Raw genomic sequence first — 17,165 nt, 5'->3', positions numbered from 1 at the left:
AGTTTTGTGCTTGTACAGTGCAAGTTCCTTCTTAGCTTCTGACTATACGCCATTGTAGAAATATTCAACTTGCAAATCTTGGACCCGGATTCCGTTATGTCAACCCATTTCTTAATCTTTTTCTATTGACAATATACACACATATCTATTCGATTGTATCTAATTCTCCATTCATTCCCAATTAATAAAAGGTTACAAACAAGAGTACATTGTAGTGAAAACCTCGATTTCGCTCAAATTACACGAGTTGGGTAAAGATTATACATAGCTAGTCTGTTTTGAAGCTTACTATTTCCAGTTTTCGATTTTCCACGCGATTTTTATAGTCCAAAAGCCAAAATTTGAATTGCATCCAACCGAGCTGGTTTTGGTGGAAGCGCCCCCCCCCCCCCCCGGCTTGAAATGGAAGGACATCAAGAGGACATGTTTACACAGTTATACATTTTTTACATGACTATACTTTAAAAGTAACCGCCAGATATAAAAGTAAAGTCAACGACATAACGATCAATTATTTGGCTGAAACTACAACAACCTTCGGTATGGTTACCTCGTTGGCTGACCGACGCTGATATAGATACCATTTGGATGTCTACAATATATTATAAGTGCCAAAGTTAAACCAATTATATGAACAATTTATTATTTGGTACTTACAAACCTTTAAGTTACCTACCATTCGGCTTGCATCTAATTAGTGCGACTGACGGTTTATTTGTTTTTATGGAAAATTCCTGATCGTTTCACGGAAAAACATACGTGTTGTGGGTAAAACTTTCAATTTTGTTCCTCATTCCCTGGTTCACTACAAAGTTAATAAGCCAATTTCAAAAGTACAGTTCAGGTCATTTAGTGACACAATGTTAGAAAAGTATATAGGTTAGTATAGAACAGGTTTAAAACATGGGGTGAAATACGTAATAGAATTTGCTGAACTTATTCTGAACAAATTCAATTAGAAACAAATCATTAAATTTAAAGCATCTAAAAAGTCCAATGGCGCAAATATGGTTATCTCTACTGATAACTATTGCTTATCTGGACTGTGGACTGGGTCGTGATTTCTTGGAAAGGTAACTTCCTAGTGGGAGTGACTAATGCTGCGATACTGTTAAAAATTGTCCGGTAGTTGAAAAGTCATACTTATGCAAGACAGGAGTACCAACCACATGTCACATAACACGAAGGTTCATGTAAAACTTATAATCCAATTCGTTACCGACATATCCTGCGGACAATTATCCCGAGTATCACGATGTGCACCAGCATAGAATTTAATGTCAGTGTTGAGTTTAGCTCCAGTTCACCTTGCTCTCAAGTGCACTGACGCTGTCACAGACTTGACTCCTGTAATCTGTAGTCACGTTTGTCTGAAGAGATCATAAAAAAACCGGCAACGGAAAAGCTCAAAATGAACTCTTTACATTGTTCCGATATCAAAAACACGTAGACTACAAAATATAGTGTAATCTAAGTGAAGAGGTGTTCTCATTATCTCATCAGGTGCATAGCTGGAACATTCCAGACGCTGCACGAAGAAGAAGGTGAATTGGATATAAACTTCACATTCACATGGAAACAACCACTCCCACCATAGCTACGTTATATATAGAATTTGATGCTGGTCTATGTAGAAAAGAAGCTTCACGTAAAATTTCATATCTATAGCTCAATTCGTTTTCGAGATAACATGCGGATCAAATACAGAGAGAAAGATTCGTTTGCTCTATGAGTAAACGCTTCGCTAACGCTCAGACAGTAATTATTATGTTACGGGTTTTAACTAAAGTAGTTATGGGAACCGTTTGAACATTTATTAGTTACATTATTTTATATATTTTAAATTGTGAATCACTTTTTAAATGATCCCGTAGTGCATTAAGCAATAAAAATTTAATTACGTACTTTTATTGTTGTATTATTAATAATATATAGTATGTAAATGCAAAATATTGTTCTTCTTATAGTTTCCTAGACGTTTTATGGTTCGACATCTCAATAGCATTTCAGTTGAATACCAAGTCTATGTATCCAATTTTATAAATTTTTAGATGAACACAATATAGGTCTGTATACGCCCATGCTCTACAGAACTAAACATGTGTAAAATCAAGAAGGCATTGTTGTCCACTGTTACGTTTTATCTACTCTAATTTACCCGTCCAATTACTAGTATAGATAGTTCACTTGTTCAAATTTGCACTTTGAATGTTTAGCAAAGTGTCGATATGCTAATGTTATCAATCAGCAACGTTGAAACAATTGGGTTAAGTTGTGAGTGGGTTTGTTGTTCGATACAGTGTAACTAAGGAGCCCTGCTCGTCCCTTTACAAGCTCTCCCTTCGGCACTGATAAGTGAAAAATAATGTTATTTTACTATCATATGTGCCCTAAGTCTTATAGCTTTAAACATTCGATTTTAGATTTGGAAAATATTTTTTTACAGAAAAAGTAGAACTTTAAAGTAGGGCATTTAAGTATAAAATTTGGATAATTTTGTAATCAGGCTACAATAATAACATATGAAAATAAAAATCTGAAATGTTTGCAGTGTGTACATGAGTTATACAACTTCAGAGAGTGATACGTGTTTTTATTTATTTATAACTTACGGAAGTTATGTTTTTAATAAAACTTCATAAAAAGACATGTTTTAATAAAAAAATTCTTACCAAAATTACTTTTTTGATCAATAAGAATAGTTTTATGAATAATTATTATGGTATTTGACTGGTTATAAAAACATTATTAATTAAATATTTATCGTTAACGCATGTCTACATGTATACAACTCATATACGTGCACTAAATTCTAAACTCTGACTTAATATTTTGAGTGGAAAGCAATACACAGAAATAGAGGTTAATTCAAGAGGATTATTTATGAAAGGACGATAGTCTAATCGCTAAGTACGAGGTATCGGTCAAGTACAACAAGTGCAACAACATAGTACAGTATGTTCAAGGCTCCCCGACACGAGTGGTACAGAATTATTGTGTCATTCGGTAAAACAACAAACACCAAAACAATTACGCACACAAATTAAGACGATTTAATTACTCACCCTCGACATTTTTTTCTTGTTATAATTGTAGTCATCGTCCTCGCTGGTGGCGACAGTGGAAAAGTTGAGATTCCTGCAACACAAAGAGGAATAAAGTAGGGCGTGCTTGTTACCAAATTAGTAAAGTATACTATATTTAGTTTTACGTTGAAATTATTTTATTTTTCGAATTTTTTTGCCGTTATTTAGTTCTATACATCTAACAAGAATTAAATATAAGTTTAAATTTGTCTAGTACTGGATTATTACAAAAAAGCCTATTTCAGTAAAATGGTAAATAAAAAAATGTCGTTTAAAAAAAATCTATTAAATAATAATATTCGCGGTTTAGTCTCAAATAAAAGGTGTTTAGGTTCCTAAACACTTCACGAATATCCACTATTGTAGCTAGGGAAGTATGTACAATAAGGGAAGTTTAAAAACACTTATAATTGGCAAATACTGCTCAAAATACAAAAGAAATATAGCTTCTAATACTACATGTAATGCTGCTTAAAAAGTCATTCTTCCATATCTACCGGTTTTCCTGTTATATCCAATTTTATTTTTGAAAGCCAAAATAATCAACTTTCGGATAATCGCAATCAAAGTTTGACACACATTTACATCCAGGTACTGTGTTTCCAATTTAAATAACATTTCTTTATGTAACTGAGGATTGATTTATTAATAAATTATGCAGACTATGACTTTCCTCATGAATGATAAAGCATTTGGTGGTCGTAATATTACTAGTATATTTTATAGTGTTAGGCTTTAAATTTACTAACAACTTACCACCACATTGTAAAAATACAATTGTTCTTGCTTACGAAAACAGCTAATCACACATCCAAAAAAAGTTAAGTATTAGACTTTTTAATTATTTTTATTGTTTAGAATTAAACAAATTAACATTTTACAAAAAAGATGTTTTGAAAAAAATTATATTTTTGCCGTTTTCGGGTGCGGAACCTCCTTAAAAGATTACATGGAATAATGTGGAGCCGTACGATCGCCTCGCCGGGGTGGCGGTGCAGCATAATGTGCATCAGAGTCGCACCATCATCGCTGAATAACATCAGCAAATATGAAACATAAATCGCACAGGATGTGAAACGTGGAGGGACGTTGACCTACGACACGTGAGGGCCTGAGCACGTTGTGGCTGACCCCGAGACGTCACATTTATTGTCCTCTCGGGGGTGAATATCCTCTGTCCTGGCCTCACCTCTCGCCACCGGCACTTCCGTTCATATTTGCAACACATTGATCTCTATTCTCTGTTTACACTTAGAGAAACGACACGAGCCGATCAAAACATTGGAGCGCAATAACGTGCTCATGTATACGGCCGTTGTTGCTACCGTAACAAGCGGTCTGGCGAAGGGTGAAAATGGAAATTACATATTGTTTTTGTTGTGTGCGGACTGGATTTGGGCAATTCTCACATGGACCACTGTAAGAAGCCTGTTCACGCGTCGGAAACCCTTCAAATTTATTCGTGCACGCGCCAGATGAAAAACAAAAATATCTTGCATCCACAAGCACTCGAATAGATAAACAGAATTAATACACCTGTCTGAAATGTTTTCACTACGAAAATGGACCTTCAGTATAAATGTGATATTCATATATTTCAATATAAATAGAATTTTATTATACGTTTGCATGTCCTTCTGAAAACCGCAGCAACATGCGACGGGTTTAAGCTACCAGTATACATTATCTTGAACGTTCGGAAACTTAACAAAAATCTTTCAATTTGCATTCTTCTTTAGTTTTAATCAGACCATAGTTTACTACAACAAAACACTACCCAGTATACTATGTATATGTTTATACTATTACATTAATTTTTAAAATATTCAATTTCTTGGTTTCAGGAAATTTAACAAAGTATTAAAATAGGGCTATAAGAACATTATAAACATAAACATCTACATAGAAATCAAAATAAAGGATTAATGAGGTTAAATTATATTGATTTGATTTTATAAATTACCATTGTTGATTACAAATTGCTCTATCTTTTTATGTCTATATGCATACCTGTGCCGTGTCATTCTTGTTCTAAGAGAATTTATTGATGAGCCAATGTAATGTTTAGGGCATAACTTGCATTGAATTTGGTAAATAATATTTTTTTTATTTTTAAGACAAGTTTTACAATATTCTTTAGAATGTATGTGTAGCACTACATTTAAATTTATTTGAAGTGGAGCACATGTTGCATACTAAACATATGGGTTTGTTGCAAGCCAGACTGTTACAACATTCTTTAAAATGTGTAACACTACATTTATTTGAAGTGGAGCACATGTTGTATACTGGGTTTGTTGCAAGCCAGACTGTTAAAGTTTTACAATATTCTTTAGAATGTACGTGTAGCACTACATTTAAATTTATTTGAAGTGGAGCACATGTTGCATACTAAACATATGGGTTTGTTGCAAGCCAGACTGTTAAAGTTTTACAATATTCTTTAGAATGTATGTGTAGCACTACATTTAAATTTATTTGAAGTGGAGCACAAGTTGCATACTAAACATATGGGTTTGTTGCAAGCCAGACTGTTAAAGTTTTACAATATTCTTTAGAATGTATGTGTAGCACTACATTTAAATTTATTTGAAGTGGAGCACAAGTTGCATACTAAACATATGGGTTTGTTGCAAGTCAGACTGTTAAAGTTTTACAATATTCTTTAGAATGTACGTGTAGCACTACATTTAAATTTATTTGAAGTGGAGCACATGTTGCATACTAAACATATATGGGTTTGTTGCAAGCCAGACTGTTAAAGTTTTACAATATTCTTTAGAATGTATGTGTAGCACTACATTTACATTTATTTGAAGTGGAGCACATGTTGCATACTAAACATATGGGTTTGTTGCAAGCCAGACTGTTAAAGTTTTACAATATTCTTTAGAATGTATGTGTAGCACTACATTTAAATTTATTTGAAGTGGAGCACATGTTGCATACTAAACATATGGGTTTGTTGCAAGCCAGACTGTTAAAAGTTTTACAATGTTCTTTAGAATGTACGTGTAGCACTACATTTAAATTTATTTGAAGTGGAGCACATGTTGCATACTAAACATATGGGTTTGTTGCAAGCCAGACTGTTAAAGTTTTACAATATTCTTTAGAATGTATGTGTAGCACTACATTTAAATTTATTTGAAGTGGAGCACATGTTGCATACTAAACATATGGGTTTGTTGCAAGCCAGACTGTTAAAGTTTCACAATATTCTTTAGAATGTACGTGTAGCACTACATTTAAATTTATTTGAAGTGGAGCACATGTTGCATAATAAACATATGGGTTTGTTGCAAGCCAGACTGTTAAAGTTTCACAATATTCTTTAGAATGTACGTGTAGCACTACATTTAAATTTATTTGAAGTGGAGCACATGTTGCATACTAAACATATGGGTTTGTTGCAAGCCAGACTGTTAAAGTTTTACAATATTCTTTAGAATGTACGTGTAGCACTACATTTAAATTTATTTGAAGTGGAGCACATGTTGCATACTAAACATATGGGTTTGTTGCAAGCCAGACTGTTAAAGTTTTACAATATTCTTTAGAATGTACATGTAGCACTACATTTAAATTTATTTGAAGTGGAGCACAAGTTGCATACTAAACATATGGGTTTGTTGCAAGCCAGACTGTTAAAGTTTTACAATATTCTTTAGAATGTACATGTAGCACTACATTTAAATTTATTTGAAGTGGAGCACATGTTGCATACTAAACATATGGGTTTGTTGCAAGGGTAAACTCAGGCTATTAAAGTTTCTTCTACCTTGTGGTTACTGTGTTCAGGTAATCGTGGGCATACTGAAATATTTTTCATAACTGGTGGTTTTCTAAATTTTATTTTTAGAATGTGTTTGAAGGTTTCGTTAGTTGAAGCAGGCTGTTCAATAATCTAAACGGTACCCGAAGAATATTGTAAATTTTATAGTCCTGTGTGGCATTTTGTTAAAAACTTCGGATCATATAGTATTATATAAATACTCACTCTTTGTATAAAAAATGTATACCCTTTTTGCGTTGCTATAAAAGTTTGAGACCTTTACAGTAGACAAGCCAATACGAGTAATTCAAATTATCGTTTTTATAACGTAATTGACTTATGGTTAGGCTATAATCGCTTCTCTCATTTCATCTGTAATCAAGTCAGCTGGAGCTTAATTATCTTGTATTAAGGCAATTGGGGTTTAAATTATTACAGGCAAATTGAGAACGTTTAGCTAAAAAGTACAAGTCCAATATGAACATTAATTGGAGACTAGTTGAGAATACCTGGAAGTAGTCCAAAAGTTTCATTGTGAAACAAGTATAAAAGAGGCGACTTGTCAAATTGCATTACGGCCAATAGGAAATTATGTATTCGATTAAAAATTGCATCAGTATGTTTAAAAAGAAACTTTTATACACACGATATTTATATAAAGGTAGTTTAAGAAATCAACCTAGGATTGCACCCACGATTGCACCCACGATTGCACCTACGATTGCACCTACGAATGAATTGCAATGCGTGAGCTTGGAATGAGAGAGACGATTCTATCGTATTCTTATTAAAAGAGAGATAAAGGCGTAAAATATAACTTTTAATAGAGCAGCCTGCACGAAAGTAGTCCGATTGCGGCCGGTTAATCGAAATCCACCCCTCCCCCCTCTACCCCGTGACCAACACCGTTGCGAGTTTTACATGTATATACAATTATTGATTCGTCTCAACATTTTTTCAATAAGGAAATATCAATAGCTGTTACTGTAAATAAATTTGCGAACATATGATTTATATTTTTTGCAGTAACTACATTTTAATTAAGCAGACAGTCATGGTGTCAGCTGCTGGTATGTAGCGATATGGCAACACCGCCTCAAGTGTCATCGGACTATTTTCGTGCTGGATACAGTAGGAACTTTAAATCTATATTTTTGCTATGACCACGCTCACCGAGAAAATAAACACTCAAATTGGAAAGTATATTTCAAGTGAAGTTCATCCGACCACGTGTAATTAAAATTCAAATTGAAGGCAGTTTATCATAATTAATTTTGTAATGATTACAAAACTTAATTATAATACCGATAAAGTTAAAATGGTTTGTATTTATTGAATACATAAGTAAGCAAACTACTATATAAATTTCAATGTGTTTATGAAATTAACTTTTCGTTTGTAACAATAAAATGTAATTTTCAATCAACATAGCAAAATATAATATATCAAATATATAATAAAATGTAATAAATAACGCTACAGTTCATATCTTGTTTCACTATAATTACAGTTGAAAATAATTGGTTAGAGAATTTGAAATTGTTATCTAGCAAGGTGTATAAAAGCCCCTTACCCAAAGCCAAAATTTTGAAATGGCAACTAATAACTTGTGACACCTCCAATTGAAGCTCATTAAAACTGCTGTATTTTAGTACAAATAAATTGAAATCGGCCAAGCAGTTTGGTATCAGCAGCCAATGATGTAATTTCTTACATTACAATTATTAGTCTACAAACTACTGTACTACTGCTAATAAATAGCACAACACCATTACTTACTGAATGCAATGATATTGCCAAAAAACAATAGATTTTGTGTAATATTAAAGTAATTACTAATTTTGCTATCAGTATTTGTAAGTAAACAGGACAAGCAAGTGTCTTATCATTCTTTTATCTTTCTTATCTACAGTCTTGTTGGAGACAGGTCCGGTAGTCGGCTATCTCTGATCATGTTTCAACAAACCAAACATTTGGGAATGCAGTTTATTTTGTTTAGTGACAGGGGTGCGTGTTGTACGCCTTCTTTTACAAGGAAAATTTTATGGGGGGGGGGTATGGGGGTGAGCATCCCCATTTTGAAAATAATTCATTTTGTACTCCCAATTAGTACTATACATTCCGGTTTACAGACTATTGATACTTGGGCTATAAGTCTTTAAATACTAGTTTGAAGTTTTCAAATGAACACCCTGTACATAAATTATTAATATCATGTAAGTTTACCTGTTACACTATTTCTGTTGAGTGAAGACGGCTTTCAACAACGGGGCCAAACTACTTAAATAATTTAAGCGTGCCAACAGTTCGATGCAGTGTGAATTGAAGCACTTAAAATTAGTTATGAGACCGGCCATGTAAACCTAACCAAGAACTGAGATTTAATTATGTTGGAAATGTATTAACTTACGGAATTTTAAGTTAGATGTATATAACGGGCTTTGATCCAGTTACAATCCTGGAGGGACATAATTTATCTTTATGTTTTTCATTACTAACATTTTAACTATTTATGACAACTGCCAATTAATGTCTAAAAATATCACCTAAGCATTATAGCATCGTTATGGAAATAACATCTTTTAGTTGGTGAATCATAGGTTATTTTGTTCTCTTAGCTTATAAATTGCACTTAGTCCTATAAGAACCTTAGCACTGCTTCAGGAGTGACTGGATAGACGGGATATTCAGGATGGATAGGTTACGGGGTAGGGACCGCCTCCTATCAAGATCCATAAGGAAGAATTAGGGCACTAAACTCAAAGTCATGTCCCCCGGAGGAAGGGGAAGCCAGCTCTGAACCAGCCTCTCCAGTCAAAGCAGGCAGGGGGTGGCACACCCTTGTTGAGGCTAGCAAGAACTTCTGATACTTAGGGAACGAAACCCACCCCCTCCCGCAGAAGACTAGACCTATCGAATTACCCTTGAAACCCAGAATCTCGACATTTGCGGTTAGTGATGTGCTCCTGGACATCCATAAGGTTGCCCAGATTTAAGTGACACTTACGTTTTTGCTGTACCCAATGGTAGGTTAACTGGAAGGAATAAACCAGCCAGAAGTGATCCCTGCTGGGTGATGAATCATAGGTTAGCTAATTTACAACTAATCGATATCGATGAATGGTTTTTATTCCCAAGTGGAAATTGACGTTTCCCATACCACTACGGTACTTTGTCATGTTACATCGATGTGCACCTAAAGGTGAAGTATGGAGAATCAACTGTGATTAGTGGTACATCCGGCTCTACACTTGGGTTAACGAAGAACTGATCACGTCTAAGTTCCTCCCGTGAACTCCTGGGAGCGCAAATTGGCAGATAACCGCCCCCTCAATGCTGGGATCTCCCCTGCATTACGATGAAACCAGCCGCCTTCGTAAAGCCCCGTAAGATTTGGACATCACTCAACAAAATCCGCATTAACCACAGCCTGTGTGCGGACTCACTACACGAGTGGAGCAGAACGCAATCTGCGAGGTGTGATTGCGGAGCAGAGCAGCAAACCATACAGCACATGGCGATGGAATGTCCGAGTATGGCATATGTGGGAAATTTCGATAACTTCTTGATGGCAACAAACGCTGCGATTGATTATGTGTCTAACTTGAATGTATGTTTGTGAAAGGAACTAATATGTAACCGTGTTATACATTTTTAGGTATTTGATGTACTTTGTTATGTATTGTTCATTATGCACGGCCATGAGAGAAATAAATATATTAGGTTAATACATCTATGACGGATGAATTAAAAACATTCTTTCTTCCACATTCTTAAATTTCTCAAATTCACCACTGTCTTATAACAGATTGATTAGTAATGAGGAGTTTTGTTGCTGTCACACATAATTATTGAGACGGTGATGGTATACGGAAAACAAATGTAAATTAATCATATGTTGTTTCCATAAAATGTTTTGTTACGTAATTATGTAGAATATTTAATTTTTAATGCAACGACACTTTAATTAAAAACAAAATACACGCTAAAACACTGAACAAAGCATCTTAACGTACATGGATGGTTCGTATAGATAAGTTGAATTATTCAATATTGTTCGCCATCAGAAAAGCACTGATCTCATAGTCGTCTACACTAGTTCACGTAACACTGAACTCACAGTTTGTAGCATGTATGAGTAATTGATTATTCACATATGTAGTAAGGGTTTCATACTGTATGAAAATGATACTATACGTTGTGTTATCAAACAATGCATTATACACTGACAGGACAATTGTTGGTGTGTTCCGATTGAATCCATCATAAAAACTGGACTATCTCAGAACACTGCACTGTACTCGTACATCTTTACAACCGTACTGTTCCACAATAACCCTTAATCACGAAATATACAGGACCCCAATATCCAGAATATACACAACAAATCCAAGCATAACATCGGTCAAATAAGTGTTTGTCAGTTTTCCCCTGAAATCGAAATTGGGCTTATGATAAGAGAATCTAGATTTATTCTTCCCGGTTTATCACTCGTACACACTCCATGAAAAATTCAAATGTAAAGACACAATTTCCTGGAAATCCATCATAAAAACTGGACGATCTCAGAGCACTGCACTGTACTCGTACATCTTTACAACCGTGCTGTTCCACAATAACCCTTAATCACGAAATATACAGGACCCCAATATCCAGAATATATACAACAAATCCAAGCATAACATCGGTCAAATAAGTGTTTGTCAGTTTCTCCCTGAGATAAAATTGTGTTTATTATTCCCGGTTTATCACTCGTACACACTCCATGAAAAATTCAAATGTAAAGACACAGTTTCCTGGAAATAGTCGGTTATACTTTCTGAATGTGACACAGTCGGTTAAATAGTCCAACAGTGTCACATTTACATCAGATCCCTGCTGACCATTCCGTGTGTTTCTCTTCGAATCCGTTGTTTACGTGAATACGATCAACATCTTTTATGTGTTTATATAATTCCATATTTCTAGACTATTTCGTTTAAATTTGATGTTAGTAAGTATTTTATTGAGTCTCATAAAATCTGGTTCCATATTAAAAGATATATACAGGGTGTGACAAACAGGTTGGGCTGGCTATGTATTTTAAAATTCGGTGTGTGTTTTTTAGTTAAAAATAGAGATTTACTTTTTTACATTTCCACTTCGTTTAACCGCTATCCGCCATTTTGAATTTTTATCAACAAATTATTATTTAGTTAAGCTAAGAAACTAAATTCGGCACGTAGGTTTGAATAGGTAAGAGGGAGAAAATTGTCATTTTCTTAAATATTAACAAAATGGCGTCTGTTGAAAATTTTTAGTGGAAAATTGAAAAAAAAAAAAAAAAAAAAAAAAAAAAAAAAAAAAAAAAAAAAAAAAAAAAAAAAAAAAAAAAAAAACAATATAGTTATAACCAATTTACTACACACCAACTATTTGGAGAATTGTATTGCAATTCCAACGTTACTAATTTCAAAGGAATCCGTCAAGGCATAAGCGAGCATGAGATAAGAATAATAAAAGTCATAATGCAGTATAGCCTACTGTATATAGACACGACGCTATTCCCATGTGTCCAGCTGAAGATTTTAAAATAAACTTCTTAACGGATTTTTTAAAATTGTCTAATAATTTTATATTTTAACATCGGCAGTTTCCGTGCACGACCCACCTCATGTCACACAGCCTAGTGTTATATATGTTTAATTAAATATACGTGTTCACTTTCTTCAACATTTTGTGATCAAAATTACAAATTTATCAAGTAACATTTTACAAAACGTTGTAATAAGTAAACGGTGAGTATAAATGAAATTTTTGTACGTAGCAACTAGAGATATTCATCCGATCTGGCCATCAGAACTCAAAATAGCTAGCTAAACAAATATTTGAAGTATTCGTACTTATATGTTTTGAGTTATAACGTTTCTCTCAGAAATCTCATAGATTGCATAACTAGTGTATCTCCGTGAATACAGCAACGAATACAACAAGACTGTTACTGCAACTTTAGTTATACACAATAACTGTTGCTTCAAATAAATATTAGTACAGTTTTGTATTAAATAGCAATGGTATAAGCCAAAACCGCCACATGCTTACAAAACGTGAATGAATTATTGCATGCAATTCTTTCAACATAACGACTTGTTTCAAGAATTTGTTATTTGCCTTGTAGGCATATATATATATATATATATATATATATATATATATATATATATATATATATATATATATATGTATATATATATATATATATATATATATATATATATATATATATAAAACGTTTAGAGGATTGGAACCTATCCTCTTCGTCAGGGGGGGGGGGAAAGGGTATTAATACATACAAAAATGAAGAGGATAGATTCCAATTCTCAAAACTTTGTGACATACATTTTGTAACATATAACGATGGCAAATGTCCGAAATCGTATTATTCTTTCAAAAACTTCAATCATCATTACCAAACTACAAAGGACATGTAGTATTTTAAAAGTTATGTGAACATTATAAATGTAGACAGTTTCTAATCGTAAAACATTTATTTAATTCGGATTAAATAGACTTTCATAAGCATCATTTCCCTACTTACCTAATTAACGTTGAATTTAAAACACACGGCCGGTCTCCTTCATTAGTGCTGGATATAAATATAATTTTATTGCATAAATATACAACATTAAATTAATTTAAATCTGATTGGTGGTAGCACTGGTTTTCTTTAGGTCTTATATTAGCACCAGCTGTTGATCTCGTTTATATCGACAGGTGCAATTGCAGGATTTCTGCTCTGTTTTCTATTCTTTGCAGTTTGCTTTATTCGGATTCGCGTGTGCAACAAATGTTTAGGCTGCGCTGTGAGTTACTTATGTTAGGTTTACTTCCAGAGAGAGCTTTATTTTTGTTACTCTGCTGCGGTGAGAGCTAAACAGCTGAAGTGAATGTCCTTAAACACGTGGGTATTGAACTTGATAAGTCATTAGTTCAATAGTGTCGATATGCAACGATTTTGGGTAGACTTTAATAAGTGGCCTACACTCTTTATTCGGTTGTTTTTATCGAATGGTTTGATTGTTTTCATTTGAATGAATAATTCGATATTACAATTTATTTAACAAAACAAATGATTCTTACATATTTATTATAGTCGTTTGTCAAGTAAACAATAAACAGCAAGAAATAATTAATTTGGTGAAAATTTGAAAATGATGATGAATATGAATATAAGGAAATTATGTGATAAATTTCTACATATTAATGTGGGTTTGGCTACTGTTTTCACAACAGTGGTTACTCACTTCTATGCTCGATTTTTAAATATTGTAACGTGTTTCTGATGTGTGTGTCTAGGCTGGTTTTGTTATTTTGTAATGTTACTGTTAAATTTATGTTATTAAAAATTGTAATGTATTATTCTTGTAAATGTATTATAATTCTTGTTCCGTACGATTAATATATAAGCTAATATCGAATTTTAATAATATATCGAATAGTTCGATAATAACAATCGAACAACGAGTGTAGGCAGCTTATTAAAGTCTCCCCACGATTTTTGAAACCTGATGGAGTCAATGACAAAATAAGAAGAGAGGTTCAAGTATAGAACTGTCCAAAAACACACGGACGAGGGAAAGAATAATAAGTTAAAATTACACCTATTGTACCATTTTAAACTCCAACAAAAAATGAGTTTCACAATAAATGCTTCCTAAATATTATCTAGCATACAGTAGTTGTTTTTCACAATAGTTATTTTTACAATTTGGAATATTTTTCTTGAGAAACGTTCGTTAGACGTAACTTCTTGAGACAAGTCTTTATCTCGAAAGGTTGCTTTTATATTCACAAGTAGGGAAACGTTTAGGTTTTATACAGTGTAAAGAATTGTGTGCAATCATTCATTCACGTTTTGTACTTGTGTATAGTAAGTCAATACACATGATATCGGAATAAAAAATATTGAATAAGATCTTTACAATACTAAAAGTGTCATAATTCATAAATTTAATTAACATTTTTATTAGTTGCATATTAATACTGAGTAGTTTCATGGCACTAGTGGTATATGATACAACTGTAACGAAACACATTGCATCTTTAATTTAAATAAATATCGACTAGAAAATAGTTTGTTTTAACATTTTATAATGAGCTATCAGTAATATTTCTAAAGTGGCACAGCCCCAAACAACCCGGAAATGAAGAATGGCGGGAAAATTACACTTCATTTAAATCCGGAAAGGGTAATTGGCTGAGCGGTAGCGAGGGAGAATTTTCATTTGTCTGTCTGTCTACACAATATCTCTAATACGAACTGATCGGTAGACTTGATATTTTACACGAAGCTTCTTTTCTAGATAGGCAATATCGAATTCGATGATGGTGTATTTCATTCCACAAGATATGGCTGGGCGATGGCGAATATTTTATATTGGTCTTATGGGTAAACGTATGGAAACGAGAAAGTAACAGAATAAATAAATTGGATACACTTACATGACATTGTAACACGTGACAATATAACACATGCAATATAACTAACCCAACACGTACAATATTATATTTAGCTGACTTAGTGTGTAGACTTTATTATTTATCTAAACACCGCTCTGAACACCAACTCAATGAACAAAAATGTGAATATATTATGTGGCAATATATATTTACAAAGATTTCTCGAGGACGAAACCATGACGTATAGATTTGAAATTTTGCACGTAAATGCACGAAGCCTGCTATGCAGCACGAGGTGTAGAGTACCCCTGCCTTATTAATAAGTGGGCAATAGATTTATATAGACTTTCACAATACTTGTACAATATTTTGCAGGTTAGGGCCTGATTTTCAGCCTGTAAACTGACAGTAAGCCGCAGGTGAGGATGGGCGTGACAGGGCAGAAACGATACTGCAGAGTCAGGTTCCCCGTGTGTCAACCAGAGAGAGGGCTTTCTCTGTGCGTCACTACATAAATTAAAAAAAAAAAAAAAAAAATACTCCTTGGACTCAGGATCGTACTACTCACAATTAAATGTGGCTACGAAAGTCACTACACAACTGTTGTCACGTTTTAAAAATCACTGTTTTTAATGCGTTGTAACATTTGCGAATGCGTGCGCCAGGCGTTTGGAACGCTACAACAAGAATAGTTTATGTGTATTCAAGTACATATTACATTTGCGATTAATACAAAGAATTTACGGAAGTAGTAGATTTAAAAACTCCCATAATTAAAAAATTTTAAATTTTAACAGTGAAAACAACTTAATTTTTTAAGTTTTAGTAGAAATAATACTTAAACAATTTTATGGCCATATGTTTATTAAAACGATACATTATTTGAATTTTTATAGGACAAAACTACATGATCATTCGAATTTTGAGCAGTTTACTTAGTAGATTTCTTTCATATAGAACGTAAAAACTTACGTTGTTTCCCGAAGATTCAACGTTTCTCGTGGATTTTCAACACCGTAAACTCTATAACTTTGTTATTTGCGTCAGACATTTTTAACGAATATACAAAACCACATTTAGCAGAAACTGCAGTATCTAAAATACAATATTACAAAATACAAAGGTTGATACATTTTTTTAAAGAAATTAAAAAATACACATTTTTTATCAAATTACTTTTTGTTACACAGAACATTTATTGACAAAAATAATTTAAATTCCATACTACAGTTTGAAGAAGGCCATCTTGTATTTAAATTAATAATGTATGAGATTATCTTATTAAAAAAGTGACGTTGTTAGGGCAAAATACGTGTATATTCCAATCTTGTCATCAATGTGGGGGGGGGGGGGGGAGAAAAGATGTATACATATTTCATAATGACACTATTTGGGGAGTAAACAAAAGTTGTGTTTTGGGTGTACTGCTCCCTAAAACAATATTTGTTTCAAAACCTGCCCAGTTTAAAAGCAAGCTAATAACTAGGTTTACTTTAATACATACTGTATTAATACCCAAATATTAAACCTAATGAACGACACTTTAAAAAACAAATTTAGAAATGTTAATTTTACGAGCAGAATATCCTTGAGTATTCTTTATTATCCATTCATCTATTGTTATCTTTACAGTGCGCACGTGATTCGTAAAGGTTCATTAGCGATAAGGCTGGCCGATAAGGTCTATAGAGTCAGATACACGTGTTGTACAGAACTTGTAATAGTAAACAATTATTTCTAGCAAGACCAAACCACAAGCGTCTTATCTTAGTCGAGTTAATCACTGAGCGATGACATAGCAGAAAATTATATTATTTATTCTGTACGGCGTTCTGATAACAATAGCTAATTATTGTTGAATTCAG

General features: G+C 33.3%; 1 protein-coding gene across 1 annotated transcript in view; it reads right to left on the bottom strand.

Annotated features, from left to right (window-relative positions):
- The window catches only part of LOC124357118 (transcription factor cwo), a 153,964-nt gene that overhangs the window by 26,121 nt on the left and 110,678 nt on the right, over positions 1 to 17,165 (bottom strand). The window contains exon 3 of the mRNA XM_046808592.1: positions 3,066 to 3,138. Within this exon, the coding sequence (XP_046664548.1) occupies positions 3,066 to 3,138 (73 nt within the window). The remainder of the gene's footprint in view (positions 1 to 3,065; positions 3,139 to 17,165) is intronic.

The sequence above is a fragment of the Homalodisca vitripennis genome, chromosome 1, assembly GCF_021130785.1.
Source record: "Homalodisca vitripennis isolate AUS2020 chromosome 1, UT_GWSS_2.1, whole genome shotgun sequence".
In the NCBI taxonomy this organism is placed as follows: Eukaryota; Metazoa; Arthropoda; class Insecta; order Hemiptera; family Cicadellidae; genus Homalodisca; species Homalodisca vitripennis.
The sequence above is the reverse complement of the archived record's forward strand: the minus strand, read 5'-3'. Positions and strand labels throughout refer to the sequence as shown.